The sequence below is a fragment of the Chiloscyllium plagiosum genome, chromosome 1 (genome assembly GCF_004010195.1).
Source record: "Chiloscyllium plagiosum isolate BGI_BamShark_2017 chromosome 1, ASM401019v2, whole genome shotgun sequence".
Taxonomy (NCBI): Eukaryota; Metazoa; Chordata; class Chondrichthyes; order Orectolobiformes; family Hemiscylliidae; genus Chiloscyllium; species Chiloscyllium plagiosum.
Window position 1 is genome coordinate 107470364 of NC_057710.1, and position 15675 is coordinate 107486038.

Sequence of the window (15675 nt, forward strand, 5' to 3'; positions counted from 1 at the left end):
TTTGCAATGATTAACTTATTTTAATATTTCCCAATTCACATCCAACATAATTAGTGTGATTGTTTGTATTCAGCAATATTCCAACTGGAGCAACCACTGTTCTGTTGTTATTCTTTTAAATTAACATGTTCCTTCACTGCAATATAAATAATTTATACTTGCAAAGAAAACAAAAGAACAAAGCACTACTCAAACCACCAGGATGCATGGTGTGTTAGGAAAATATTGCAATTTAATGTCTATCTTATAGTCACATGAGCTACTTAAAGAAGAGTTCTTTCTTTGATGTGGTTCCTTTGATAGTCATCAAGTGAACTTGAATGCAATATTAATCCAAAGAAAAACATGAAAGCAACTTGTGTGCTCTTCTGAAATAAAATGCAATCTCACCAAACTCAAATTAATTGAATAAACTTAATCCATGAATATACAGCTTTTGTTTTGGTTCCTATAAATAGAGTTTACAAAAGTTTTATTGACCGATTGCACAAGCTGAAATTGTTGAGAACGATCACAAAACTTACACAAACTGGTGAGTTTTCTCATTTTCAAATCCAATGAGAATATACATTGGGAAACATGGGATTCTAAAAGTGGCATAATGAGGCCACAGGGTTTTTAATATTTCTATACAAATATTCACTGGCATGTTGATGAAACATGTCCAACATTTGCAGGAAATAAGGCATTAAAGTTGGAAAAGTGCAACGGGAAGAAACAAAGCTCAGTGGCTCCTACATTCTCAGTGAGAGCGTTCATTGTTTGCACTTTGATAAAGCAGAAATGAGATTGTGTTTGTCAAGGAAGGCCACATCACCTGGCTCTGGACACAGTCTGTCTCCTCAACTACTACTGTTTCTTTCTCTTCTGCTTCCTTTTTGACTTCCCGATTACCAATTTCATTGCTTTCTTCTTTTGGGTACTCATCTTTTGTGCTTGATTTTTAGATTTTCTTCCAGCAGTGTCTTTCTCTGTCTCCAAAAATTTTCTTTTACATGGTTTTGTCCCTTCACTGTATGCAAAAGAAAATAAATAATTATGAAGTGTCTAATAGCCACAAGAGTTCTAAACTGCACGATATGGTCTGGTGCTGGTCCTGCACAGAATATGTCTGCAGTTGTTAGTACACAAAAGTTTAATTACTGACCTTGGGCAAACATTAATCAGGTACTTCTCATGAAGGGAAGTAAAGGCAGATGAACTACTTTGCACTAGCTCTGCCAAATATTTGCATGACTTAGATCTTTGCATTTGCCTCTATGTCACTAAAATTGAGGGCACTGTTGCTAAATTTGCAGATGACACAAAACTGGGTGGAGGGACGGGTGATGTTGAAGTGACGAGGCTGCAGAAGGACTTAGACAGGTTAGGACAGTGGGCAAAAAAGTGGCAATACAACGTGGGAAAGTGTGAGGTTATGCACTGCAGCAGGAAGAAAGAGGCGTAGATTATTTTCTAATGGGGATAGGCTTTAGAAATCTGAAGCACAAAGCGACTTGAGAAAATCCTGAACTAGAAAGCAGATTCAATAGGCAGTTAGGAAAGCAAATGCGCGCATTTCAAGAGGGCTAGAATACAAGAGCAGAGATATACTGCTGAGGCAATATAAAGCTCTGGTTAGACGACATTTGGAATACTTGGAGCAGTTTTGCACCCCTTTCTAAGGAAGGATGTGCTGGTCTTGGAGGGCTTCTAGAGAAACTTTACAAGAGTGATCCATGGGATGAAGGGCTTGTCAAATGAGGGTGCAGGATGGGCTTACAGAACACAGAGGCCTGGATAGAACAGATGTGAAAATGTTCCCACTGGTATGCAAGACTAGGACCTGAGGGCACGGCCTCAGTAAAGGGACGACCCTTTAGAACTGAAATGCGGAGGAATTTCTTCAGCCAGAGGGTGGTCAATCTGTGGAACTCATTGCCACAGAAAGCTTTGGAAGTGAAGTCTTTAAGTGTCTTTAAGACAGATATGAATAGGTTTTTGATTATTAAAAGCATCAACGGTTATGGAGAGAAGGAGAAGACTGGGCTTGACAAACATATCAGCAATGATTGAATGGCAGAGCAGATGGCCCAAATGGGAATGCATACGTAAACAAACTTAAATTCTATGATTACTTGAAACATTAAATTACCTGTGCATATAAACATTTAAATGTAATTGGAGGGTAAACCTCAATGTGTACATAGCAATTGTTGATATTAAGTTTAGGGAACATGCAAAGCTATCTAACACGGTAAATAAGCTCAAAAAGAATCATGGACGACAAATCGGAATTAACGAAAAAAAACTGAGCAAGACAACAGAAGGTCAAAGCATACATCAAACAGCATAACATTACTGTAAACATAAAGCATAACAAGGTTTGTGAAGGTTTGTAGCTCAGGTTGAGGTTTAGGGTGTGGGTTTGCTCGCTAAGCTGTAGGTTTGATATCCAGACGTTTCATTACCTAGATCTAGATACCATCTATCAACCCCTCAGAAAACGAACAGGAAATGACATCACCACAAACCTCAGGAACCCCATCCAGGACAAACATATAAATAGAAAGCAGGAGACAACAGCTTCCCTTCACTTGGAGGTCGCCACTGATGATGTTACCTAGCCAGGTAATGAAACGTCTGGATATCAAACCTACAGCTCAGCAAGCAAACCTACACCCTATAAAACATAACAAATAACTTCATAAACCAAAAGCAGTAAGCGGAATAGAAATACAATGTTGGAAAGTGAAACCAAAATCTAAATATTAGTATGCCAAGGGTTCCCATTGACCAGAAATCAACTAGACTCACCATTAAAAAGCAGGTCAAAGGCTTAGGAATACTTTAGCGAGTAACTCAACTCTTGACTCTTCAAAGCCTGTCTGCAATCACTAAGGCATAAGTCAGGAATGTGATGGAATACTCCCCAGTTGCCCTGTTTGAGGCAACTCCAGCAACACTCATGAAGCTTGACACCATCCAGGACAAAGCTGGCCATTTGTCTGCCACAAGCAGCCACTCTCTCCTCCACCAGTGCTCCAAGGCAGCAGTGTGTACTATCTACAAGATGCACTGCAGAACTTCATGGAAGATCCTTAAGTAGTATCTCCCATGCCCATAATCACTTCCATCTAGAAGATGGGCAGTATCACTTTCAAGTTCACCTCCAAGCCACTCACCATCCTTATTTAGAAATATATTGCCATTCTTTCGCTGTCATTGAATCAAAATCCTGGAATTCCCTCCCTCAGGGCAATGTGGGTCTACCTACAGCACATGGACTGCAGCAATTCAAGAAGGCAGCTCACCATCACCATCACAATGACAACGAGATAGGGATAATAAATGCTGGCCCAGACAGCAATGCCCACATCCCATGAGTGAATTTTTTTTAAAAAGTGAATCACAAAATCTTGAATCACAAAAGTGAATCACTGCCTTCTTGAACTGCTGCAATGGATGAGGGGCAAGAGAACTGGGTACACCTTCATCGTAAGGTAGAAGTGGGGATTATTCCTGATGTTCAGCAGCATTCAAGATTCCGCAGGTACTCAAGTATTCAGTGTCCATATGCAGCAAGATCCAGACATGGGTTAATAAATAGTAAGTACATTTTATGCAACACAAGTATAAGACAATGACCACCTCCAACAAGATAGAATTTAACTATTTGCAGATGACACTAAGATTGGTGGAATAGCAGATAGTGAAGGGGACTATCAGAGAATGCAGCAGAATACAGATAGATGGGAGTTCAATCCGGGCAAATGCTAGGTGATGCATTTTGGAAGAACCAATTCAACAGCGAACTGCATGGTAAATGGAAAAGCCCTGGGGAAAGTTGATGTGTAGAAACATCTGGGTGTTCAGATCCATTGTACTCTGAAGGTGGCAACACAGGTTGATAGAGTGGTCAAGAAGGCATATGGCATGCTTTCCTTCATCGGACGGCACATTGAGTACAAGAGTTGGCAGATCATGTTACAGCTGAGTAGGACTTTGGTTCGGCCACATTTGGAATGCTGTGTACAGTTCTGGTCGCCACATTACCAAAAGGATGTGGATGCTTTGGAGAGGGTGCAAGGAGGTTCACCAGGATGTTGCCTGGTATGGAGGATGCTAGCCAAGAAGAGAGGTTAGTAGATTAGGATTATTTTCATTAGAAAGACGAAGGTTGAGGGGGGACCTGATTGATGTCTACAAAATCATGAGAGGTATAGACACGGTGGATAGCAAGAAGCTTTGCCCCATAGTTCGGGACTCAATTATTAGGGGTCATGAGTTCAAGATGACAGGGGAAATGTTTAGAGGAGATATGCATGGAAAGTTCTTTATGCAGAGGGTGCCTGGAACATGTTATCAATGGAGGTGGTAGAGGCATACACGATCGATTCATTTATGATGTATCTACACAGATACATGAATGGGCAGGGAGCAGAGGGATACGGATCCTTAGAAAATAGGTAACAAGTATAGATAGAGGATCTGGATCAGTGCAGGCTTGGAGGGCTAAAGGGCCTGTACTTGTGCTGTAATTTTCTTTGTTCTTTGTATTTGATTTTCAGTTACGTGCCATCACTAAAGCCCCTATATCAACATCCTGGGGTTTGCCAATGATCAGAAACTAAACCAGACCATCCACACAAGTGCTGTGATTACAACAGCATGTCAGGGGTTAGGAAACCTGCAATGAGTAACTCACCTCCTGACTGCCCAGAGCTTGTCCATTGCCAACAAGGCACAAGTCAGGTCTGTGATGAAATACCATCCACTTGCTTAGATGAGTGCAGTTCCATCAACACTCAAGAAGCTTCACATCATTCAGAACAAAGCAGCCTGCCACAATCTTCAATATTTACTCCCCTTACCACAAATGCACGTTGGCCACAGTATATACCCAAAACCGTGACCTCTAGAAGGACAAGGGTACCAGATGCATGGAAACTAACTCCTTTACAGAATCATGGGTGTCCCCATACCCAAGAAGTGCATATGGTTAGAAAGACGGTTAGGGGATTAGCAAGCAAAACAGAAGGCTAAAAGGTGTTCATCAGATTGATAGGAAATGGATAGCAGAGGTGCATAGTTTCGTTTTGGTTTACTCCCAAATAATTTAGAATTGGAGAGTGAAAAATTATGTAGACATTTTCTATTGAAAACAAATTACAAAGCATGGCAAACGAGGAAATGTAAAGCACATTTGAGGAGGGAGGCATAGGTAGGAGTCTAACAGGCAGCAACAATATTGGGAATAATCAACTATTTGTTCACTTTGTTACTGTGATGTACAAAACTCCATAAAACTACAGTAGTCAGTTTCCTTCATCACGGTTAGTCAGCCGTTTAACTGTGATTATTGGGACCAGAGGAAATGACTTAAATCACCTTTCTATTTCATTATATTAACAATTTAAAAAGTGAAGGAATATCATCAACTCACGAAGAGGTCCTTTCGAGGAATGCTGCGTGAGGACATTCTCTACGTTTATGCTCAGAGCTTCCACAAATAAAGCATCCTTCCCCAGCCTCCCCACAAGAGTGCTGCTTGAGGACACATCGACAACAGGTGTCACAGTGAATCCAGGCTGGAAAAGACAAAATGACTGCTTGGAATGGTATGAAACTGTAAATTTAAAATGACAGCATCATTTTGACAATGTACTTTTTCTAGAAGTGATTGCGAAGAGCCGGTGTTAAACTGGGGTAGATAAAGTTAAAAACCACACAACTCATCACCAGGTTATCATCCAACAGGTTTATTTGGAAGTACAAGCTTTCGGAGCGCTGCTCTTCCAAATAAACTTGTTGTACTATAACCTGGCATTGCGTGATTTTTAAAATTTATCTATAAGCCAGTTTTGCAAGATCCTGAAGTTCACAATAGGGCTTTGCTTCAATGGTGAAAGTTACAATGAATACTTGTCACTTCAAATGTGGCAGTGACATCAAAAAGTCTGCTGCAGGATTTTTCAAATGGTAGACTGTTGCCATTTGAGAACAGGATGATACTTAGAGGGTGGCAATCCAGACCCAAGCAGGGTCACCTGCTGGCAATCCCTCCTGCCCCGGATCTCCTCCTGATAACCGCAAGACTAAGAATGTGCAGAAGGTGGACCTTAAATGGCTAGTGACTGGGACAAGTCACCCCTGACTGACCTGCCCCAGGTAAATTTGCATTCAGGTTATTAATGCATGGGAGGGCCACCTGAGAAATTGCAATAAGAATAGATTTAAAGTGAACATATTTGAATTGTAAATGAACCTTATTAAAAATTTTACTTTGGAAACTAAAGTGTGATTTGCACTCCGGTAGGCATTTTTAAACAATGAATTCCAGATAGCAAATTACTGAAATGCAACATTTATCAGAAAACTTTTCTTTAAACAAGTATATTCCCAGTGGGTCTTTTCACTTGTTGCGTTGGGCACCACTTTTTACTCCCATCATGATATCCTTTTCCTACTGAATGAAATTGCAAAAAACTGTATGAAAAGGAAAGTATGCTAAAATACATGTGAAATATGTTGAGATTCTGTGATTTATTTAACTTTAGTTCAAATTCATTTTTTTAACCTGGTTTTCATCAAGGCCTCGTCCTATCCATGAGCCAGATAATCATGTCACTTTGTGGATTAAATATTCTTGTACATTAAATAATGTACATCTAGTAAGCAGAGTGATTGGATACTGTGTTCTACTCACATGGTTTAACACATTTGTTGCACGTCTTACAGTGTTTCCATTGCCTACCATCCTAGTAGGAACAGGAAAGAGTGTTAATCTAAACCAGAAACTTTATAAAAATATATTTTAGAACACAGTACAAAAGGTTATCATTTAAATTCCCAATCATAAGATTAGGTAGTGAGAAAGTTACAACACTGAAATTTGACTGGGACAACACTACCATTATAGGGCAAGCGAAACAAAGAACAGCCAGGGAATTCCTAGAAGCTTGGCATTCATTCACAAACTCCATCAACAAACACATAGACCTGGACCCAATATACCGGCCACTACAGCGGACAGCTGAAACTGAAAACTGGAAGCGGCAGGGACAGGCCACTATAAATGCTGGAGGAAACACCACAGAAGCGCTTCACAGGAGGGTCCCAAGCACTGAGGATATCACCTAGACAGGGGACGAAACGTTTGCAACAAAAACTTCCAGCTCGGCGAACAGAACCACAGCATTTGTAGATGATGTTAAAGAAGTGTAATATATGGATGAGAAATGGGAGGGGAATATAACAGAGGTAAAAATACAGGCTCCATTGCAGGCTATCTTCTAGCTACATTAGACAAATAAGAATGAAGCCATGCAACTATATTACTACCCAGCTGGAGAGGTACTGGAGAAGGACGGGGTGATCAATTGATTCACAGGCTGCAGACAGATCGAGAAGGATGAGCAAGGAAAGTTTACCTTTAGAACAGTCATATCAAAGTCATAACAACAAGCTGCAAAAGCCATTTCAGTACAGTAATACAGAGAACTTCAGGGAAGATTGACAGGGATTTGAACACAAACACTTCCAAAAGACTTTGGAGGTTGGAGATGGGACATGAAGTTACAAGGGGAGTCAGGTCAAGGGTTGATTTTTTGAGGAGATGAGTTATGACAGCAGATTTGAGCGACAACACTTGACAGAGAAAACAGTTAACAAAATCTGTTAACGTAGCAGCCAAGTGGAGGATATAGGTGGTCAGTATTTATTGAAAATAGGGCTATGAGAGCAGGTCACGGGTCACATAAACAAGATGAACTCTGATAGGGCATGACGGCTCAGACCAGAGAAACTAAGCAAAAATGTTAACATTTACGAAGCACCGAAGTATCTAAGGTTGGTGCTAGTCAGTCCTATAACTTCCATCTATTGGCGATGCTAAGGCAGATATCACAGCATCCTGGGCTCTTCTCTTAGTATTTTGCTTTGTTCACTGAGATAGCTTACCAAAATTGTTTAATATGTTAAATCATAATAAAGAAACTAAAATTATCTCCAACCCAGCGTCATACAGGTAAAAGCTTGCTTACTTTAGATGTGCAGGCCTGGCATATCTCACAGTGTCTGTTTGCTGAGGATACATATCGCTCACAAAATGAACAGAACCTAGAGGAAAAGACTGGAATTTGTAAAAATGCAACTTTAAAACCAGAGAATACATATTTACATTCTTAAATGCTGAAATATTTCACCTTGATCAAAATGGACTGAATTTCTTGATTAAAGTTAGTTACCAACTTAGAAGTCACAAAGACAAGCAACTGCAGTTGAAGTAAATACCAAAATATCATATGACAGTAATAAATTATATCTTTTTTGATCTTGCAACAAAATGCACGTATATATTATCAGAAGACCCCTTAGACCCATGGTCCTGCTACCTGGAACACCAACGTACAGGTTAGCCAAGGAACTACACCAAAGACTAAAACACTTAGTAGAAGACTCATGCCACTCCATTCACTCCACCCAAGAATTCCTGACTACCATCAAAGACACCAAGATAGAAGAGGATGAAATAACAGTCTCCTTTGACGTAACAGTCCTGTTCACATCCATCAACATCAACCTGGCCAAGAAAACACTACAATATTAGAGGAACTAAAGACACAAACACCAAGCACTACTAACTTCATGAGCAAGGACAGCATTGTCAAGCTAGTGGACCTATGCCATATCACCCACTTCACTTACAATAACAAAACATACAGACAAACCAATGGAACACCCATGAGATCTCCGATATCAGGGTTCTTAGCAGAGGCAGTAATGCAGAGACTCGAACAAACAGCTCTGTCAATCATCCAACCCAAACTTTGGGTCCGCTATGTGGATGACACCTTTGTCAGCATTAAATGAAACAAATTGCAAGAAACCTTCAAGGCTATGAATAACATCCACTGGCATAAAATTCACAAAAGAAGGGGAAAACAACAGCAAACTGCCATTCCTAGATGTCACAGTAGCATGAACAGTCAATGGGTTACTTCAAACTAGCATCTACAGGAAAACATCACATACGGACCAAATATTGAACCACAGAAGCAATCATCCCAACACTCTCAAACGAAGCTGCATTAGAACATTATTTCAATGAGCCACCACACACTGCACCACAGAGGAACTATGCAGAGCAGAGAAAAATCACCTATACAGCATATTCAAGAAGAATGGGCACCCAATGAATACAGTCCGCCAATTTCTCACTGACAAACCCAAACAAGCAGACAAAATGTGTCCAGTCACTCTCCCCTACATCAAAGATCTCAGAAATGACTGCTAGACTACTCAGACCTCTTGGCATCATGGTAGCCCACAAACCCACCAACACACTAAAACAGCAGCTAATGAAATTGAAATACCCTATACAGACAAGCAAACTAATGTCATTTACAAAATACCTTGCAAGAACTGTGACAAACACTACATTGGACAAACAGGCAGAAAACTTGCCACAAAAAGACATGACTCACTATCACTAGTATCCTTACATACAGATGAGGAAGGACACCACTTTGACTGAGACAACACATCCATCCTAGGACAAGCCAAACAGAGACACACACAACAATTCCTAGAAGCATGGCATTCCAACCAGAACTCAATCAATGATCACATCGACTTGGACCCCCATCCACCACTTGCTGAAAAGAACGACAGGAAATGACATCACCAACGCAGGAAATGGCATCACCAACCCACGGAAACCTAAACACATAAATAGACAGTGAGACATAACACCGTGCTTCACCGGAGGCTCACTGATGATGTTACCTAGCATGGTGACGGAACATCTGAAAATGAACCTTCCAGCTCAGCAAGCAAACGTACATCCATATACTATCATATATTCAGAAATTGAAATAATAAGTCTACCTGTTTGCTTCTTGATTTGTTCCCTAATGCTAGTTCAAGTAGGCCAATGTCGTGAGTTACAAGGACATAAGAACCTTGGTGGTAAGTTAAGAATCTGCTGTCTTCATACTTGTTACATTACATAGAAAATGAAACATTTCAATTGCAATCATTTTGACTCTTTGTTAAAAGATTTTGTTATAAGAACCATTTTCCTCTATTTACCACTTTGATTCAGAAGATTCCAAGTTAAAAGCAGTTTATTAGATCCAACATTTTCGTTGGGTGCTACTTACCTGTACCCTTCTTCTGCCGGCAAAATAATGTCTTTAGGAGGAAGGTTGGTAAATATGCGAACTGGGGACTGTTTTCGTCCTGTTTTCCCATGTTTATATAATGCATGATTATCATAATCCACCTAAGATGAAACCATAATTATTAGCTTTCAGGTAATGTCTATTCTTTTAGTTTATCTGAACTGAATTCCTCCACCTTTCTAGTTTAGATACGGTCAAGTTATGTGTTCCACAGCATTTACAGTACGAATATCATCTTTGTGGCTATATGACCATTTTTTGTTGTTCTAGTACCCACAAAAAGGTCTGCATATAATCTACATAAAGAAGAACAAAGATCAGTACAGCAATTCGGGACACTAAGACTGCACCAAAACATAATACCTTTTGCCTCTACGTGGTCTGTCTCCCTCATTTGCTGCCTAGAGATAGCCAACAAGATACCTCTTAAACATTGCAATTGTATCCTCCTTCACCACCTTCTCTGGCAGTGCATTCCAGGCATTTACCACCCTCCTGTATAACAAACTTGCCTTCAATCTCCTTTAAACTTATCTCCTTTGAGCTTAAATCTACGTCCCCTAGTAGCTGACATTTCTACTCTGGGGGAGAAAAAACTCTATCCATGCCCCTCAAAATTTTGTAAACTTCTATCAGGTCCCCACTCATCCCGCGAAGTTCAAGTGAAAACAAACTAAGTTTGACCAATCTCTTCTCATAGTCAGTACCCTCCAAACCAAGCAACACCCTGGTAAACTGTCTCTGTACCCTCTCCAAGGCTTCCACATCCTTCTAGTTGTGTGGCATCCAGAACTGTACACAATATTCTAAATGTGGCCTAAAGTCCTATACAGCTGCAATATGACTTGCCAATTTTTATACTCTATGCCCCAACTGTTGAATGCAAGCATGCCTATGCCTGCTTGATCAAGGAATTGTGGACTTGTACAACTATCCCTCTTTATGTTGATACAAGGAAGAGTTCTACCATTTACTGTATACTTCCATCCTACAGTAAATCTTTAAAAATGCATCAAATCGCATTTGTCCACATTAAATTCCATCTGCCATTTCTCTACCAGAGTCTCTGGCCTATCTCTATCCTTTGGCAATTCTCTTCACTGTCCACAGCTCCCTAAATCTTTGGGTTGTCTGCAAACTTACTAATCAGGCCACCCGCATTCTCCTCCAAATCATTAATACACATTACAAACAAGAGAGGTCCAAGCACTGATCCCTGCTGTACACTGCTGGTCTCAGATCTCCAGTCTGAAGAGCAGCCTTTCATTGCGGCTCTGTCTATGATGAAGACAGTTCAGAATCCATCCAACCAGCTCACCACAGATCCAATGTGACTTCATTTTTTTATATCAGCCATGAGGGACTTTGTCAAAGGCATTGCTAAAGTACACATAGACAACATCTACCCTAATTAATCATCTTTATCAAATCCTCAAAAAAAAATCAAATTTATGAGATATGACTTTCCCTCCACAAAGTCACGCTGCCTAATGCTAATAACTCCATATTTTTCCAAATGTGAGTAAATCCTATCCCTAAGAGATCCTTTTCAATAATTTCCCTATAACTGACTCTTAAACAAAGGAACAATGTTGACTATTCTCCAGTCCTCTGGAACCTCTCCTGTGACTAAAGAAGATACAAAGTATTCGTACAAGGTTCCAATAACTTCCCCACCTGACTCCGTCAGCATTCTAGGAATAAATCCTATCTGGTCCTGGGGACTTGTCTACTGCTTTAAAAAACACCTAAAATCACTTCCTTTTTTATATTGACAATACATAGAACATCAACATATTCCTCCCAAACTCAACATCTCCCATGTCCTTCTCCTTTGCAAATACTGATGCAAAGTATTCATTAATGACCTCACCTACCTCTTAGTTACATGCCATAGGATCCCTACAGTGTGCATATGGGCCATTCTGCCCATCAAGTCCACAGGGACCCTTCAAAGAGCATCCCATTCAGATCCACCCCTCTACCCATCCCTGTAACCTTGCATTCCCCATGGCTAATCCACCGAGCCTGCACATCCCTGGACACAATGGGCAATTTAGCATGGCCAATCCACCTCACCAGCATATCTTTGGACTGTGGGAGGAAACCGGAGCACCCGGAGGAAACCCACACAGACATAGGGAGAATGTACAAAGTCCAAACGGACTGTCGCCAGAGGCTACAGTTGAACCTGGGTCCACGTTGCTGAGAGGCAGCAGTGCTAACCCCTGAGACAATATGCTGTCCTATCTTCTGGTTCTGTACATAAATTCCGTCCTTTGTCCTGGAGTGGACCCACTCCTTCTCTAACCTCGGGCGGCTGTCTGTGTGGAGTTTGCACATCCTCCCCGTGTCTGCGTGGGTTTCCTCTGGGTGCTCCAGTTTCCTCCCACAGTCTAAAGATGTGCAGGTCAGGTGAATTGGCCATGCTAAATTGCCCGTAGTGTTAGGTGCATTAGTCAGAGGGAAATGGGTCTGGGTGGGTTATTCTTCAGAGGGTTGGTATGGACTGGTTGGGCCGAAGGGCCTGTTTCCACACTGTTGGGAATCTAAAGGGGATGTAAGTTTAAGCTGTGAATGTAGTTAAGGCCTCTGCAGTATACAGTGCCTTCAACCATTTCTTAATATCACGTGGTGCAAGTTGGCCTAGCTGAGAAGAAGCAGCTGTAATTTTTTTTTCGCCGCATCCTTTTATTGTTGTGGTTCTGTTCGCCGAGCTGGGAATTTGTGTTGCAGACGTTTCGTCCCCCGTCTAGGTGACATCCTCGGTGCTTGGGAGCCTCCTGTGAAGCGCTTCTGTGATCTTTCCTCCGGCATTTGTGGTGGTTTGAATCTGCCGCTTCCGGCTGTCAGTTCCAGCTGTCCGTTGCAGTGGCCGGTATATTGGGTCCAGGTCAATGTGCTTATTGATTGAATCTGTGGATGAGTGCCATGCCTCTAGGAATTCCCTGGCTGTTCTCTGTTTGGCTTGTCCTATAATAGTAGTGTTGTCCCAGTCGAATTCATGTTGCTTGTCATTTGTGTGTGTGGCTACTAAGGATAGCTGGTCGTGTCATTTCGTGGCTAGTTGGTGTTCATGGATGTGGATCGTTAGCTGTCTTCCTGTTTGTCCTATGTAGTGTTTTGTACAGTCCTTGCATGGGATTTTGTACACTACATTGGTTATGAGCAAAACCAATGGAACTGACAACCGGAAGCGGCAGATTCAAACCACTACAAATGCCGGAGGAAAGATCACAGAAGCGCTTCACAGGAGGCTCCCAAGCACTGAGGATGTCACCTAGACAGGGGACAAAATGTCTGCAACACAAATTCTCAGCTCGGCGAACAGAACCACAACAACGAGCACCCGAGCTACAAATCTTCTCACAAATTTTGAGCATCCCTTTATCCACACTTTCTCTAGCCACCTTCTGCTCCTTATATACGTAAAAATTTCCTTAGAATTTTCCTTTCTACGTCCTGAGGATTGAGAAAACGGCCTACATTACCAAAGACTCTGCCTGGCTAGGTTTTATTTCAAAACCAGGAAGGAGACTCCTGTAATGAATGCTGAAGGGCAACATTCTAATATCTCCATCAAATTTCTTCCTATCTATAGTCAAGCCCAAATGAATAAATTAGCTCAGTCACCACCCACCAGTTGTTACATTAGTTTTACAGTAATCACCAAATACAAACTTTCCTTTGATATTCTCCAGGCCTGAAGCATGAAGTTGTTGTAGTATGTGCTTCTATCAGTTATTATTATTATTTTAAACAATTAAGTCAACATTTTCGATTTCTACCACAGCTTCCCCGGTTAAGAGCTCACTGCAATCTTTTAAAAGCTGCACCCATATCATATCTTGCAATCCCAAGCCAAGTATGCCTCAGGGCAAAAACTAAAAACTCTCTTAAATTGACATGGGCTAAGAAGAAATTCTGGTTCTTCCACACACACCCTAAAAAGAAATATGTTAAATTGCCAAACCCAAGCCATAAGGGTTGGAATATTTCCGTAAGCTTCAGTTCCACATGTGAAGGAATGAAGAATGATCAAAAGCAATGGAGGGTAGGCATTCCTTACATAGAGCAGAGTGAGAGGTGATTTGATTCAGGCTGGAATGAAGAATAATCAAAAGCAACAGCAGAGAAGAGACTCTTAATATAAAAACCTATTTCCACAATATTAAACTGCCTTCAAGACCCCAGCTCAAAACTGTTCCTAATTTAGCAACAATAAGGAATCTTACTTGAAAACACTAAAAGGACAGCTGATATTGAAATCGAAACATTAACACCGAGCCCAGTAGTGTCAAATAATTCTGCAATATGGTTCAAAGCGGCTACAGGAGAATAAAAGACTTGTCCAGAAAGCAATAAACCCCTAGAGTCTTACCAGTCTGAGGGAGAAGCCACTTTAACCTTATTATAACATTTCCTGACTTGATTAAAATTTTTCCAGCCTGTAAATCCCAATTTGGAGAGGTCAGTGTTGGATTGGGGTGTGTAAAATTAAAAATCACACAACACCAGGTCATAGTCCAACAGGTTTAATTGGAAGCATACCAGCTCCGAAAGCTAGTGTGCTTCCAATTAAACCTGTTGGACTATAACCTGGTGTTGGGTGATTTTTAACTTTGTAAATCCCAAAGTAGAGAGCAGGATTTGGCAGAAAGCAAACAGGGTGGCCCATGGGAAAACTCCTGGGTCTGAAGGTAAGTGCTCAGTTAAAACATAGACAGGTATAATTTGAGAGAGGGAACTAAAAAGCTTAGAATGACAGGGACAAGTTTTTCTGGTGGGCTCCTTGAGGCGCATCCAAAAATAATAAAGATTCACAGGATCCTTCTGATATCAGTGCTGTTCACATTTATTCATACTTGGTATCACTTTATCTCTGGTTTGTGAAGTGACTCGCCTTACAGTTTGCTGGAGGGTAGACTGATATCAGAAGGAGGCAAAGGTGAGGAGATGAGAGTCGAGAGTGTGGTGCTGGAAAAGCACAGCAGGTCAGGCAGCATCCGAGGAGCAGAACAGTCGACATTTCAGGCAAAAACCCTTCATCAGGAATTCCTTCCTATCTATAGTCTGGTACGAACCCACCAGCTATGCAGTTATTATCTCAGTTTTACAGTAATCATCAAATACAAACTTTCTTTTGATATTCTCCAGGCCTGAAGCATGAAGCTGTAGTAGTATTATTTTGAACAATTAAGACAACATTTTCGATTCCTACCACAGCTTCCCCGGTTAGTAGCTGAGGTAACAACTGCATGGCTGGTGAATGGTGACTGAGTTAATTCATTCATTTGTGCCTGACTATAGATAGGAAGAAATTCCTGATGAAGGGTACCAACTCAATACTGTGCGCTGCTTAAAATACTCAGCATCTAAGTGTGTAAGTTTGTACACAGCCTAACTTAAAAATGCAAAACTGTACAAGGATTGGTCGCTTCTATAAACATTATAAATTTTGCATGGCCAGAGACCACCAAAACTATCCTAGTTGCAGATTAAATCATGT

The 15675-nt window shown here is 41.0% G+C and overlaps 1 protein-coding gene across 2 annotated transcripts in view; it reads right to left on the minus strand.

The window, feature by feature from the left end:
* Positions 1-439: 439 nt before the first annotated feature.
* zcchc4 (zinc finger, CCHC domain containing 4) overlaps positions 440-15675 on the minus strand; it is a 117507-nt gene continuing 102271 nt past the window's right edge. For both annotated transcript variants that reach the window (XM_043693657.1, XM_043693667.1), the window contains 5 exons: positions 10146-10267; positions 8025-8100; positions 6689-6740; positions 5426-5570; positions 440-1012 (listed from right to left, as the gene is read on the minus strand). In XM_043693657.1, coding sequence (XP_043549592.1) covers positions 850-1012; positions 5426-5570; positions 6689-6740; positions 8025-8100; positions 10146-10267 — 558 coding nt within the window. In that variant the 3' untranslated portion in view covers positions 440-849. The remainder of the gene's footprint in view (positions 1013-5425; positions 5571-6688; positions 6741-8024; positions 8101-10145; positions 10268-15675) is intronic.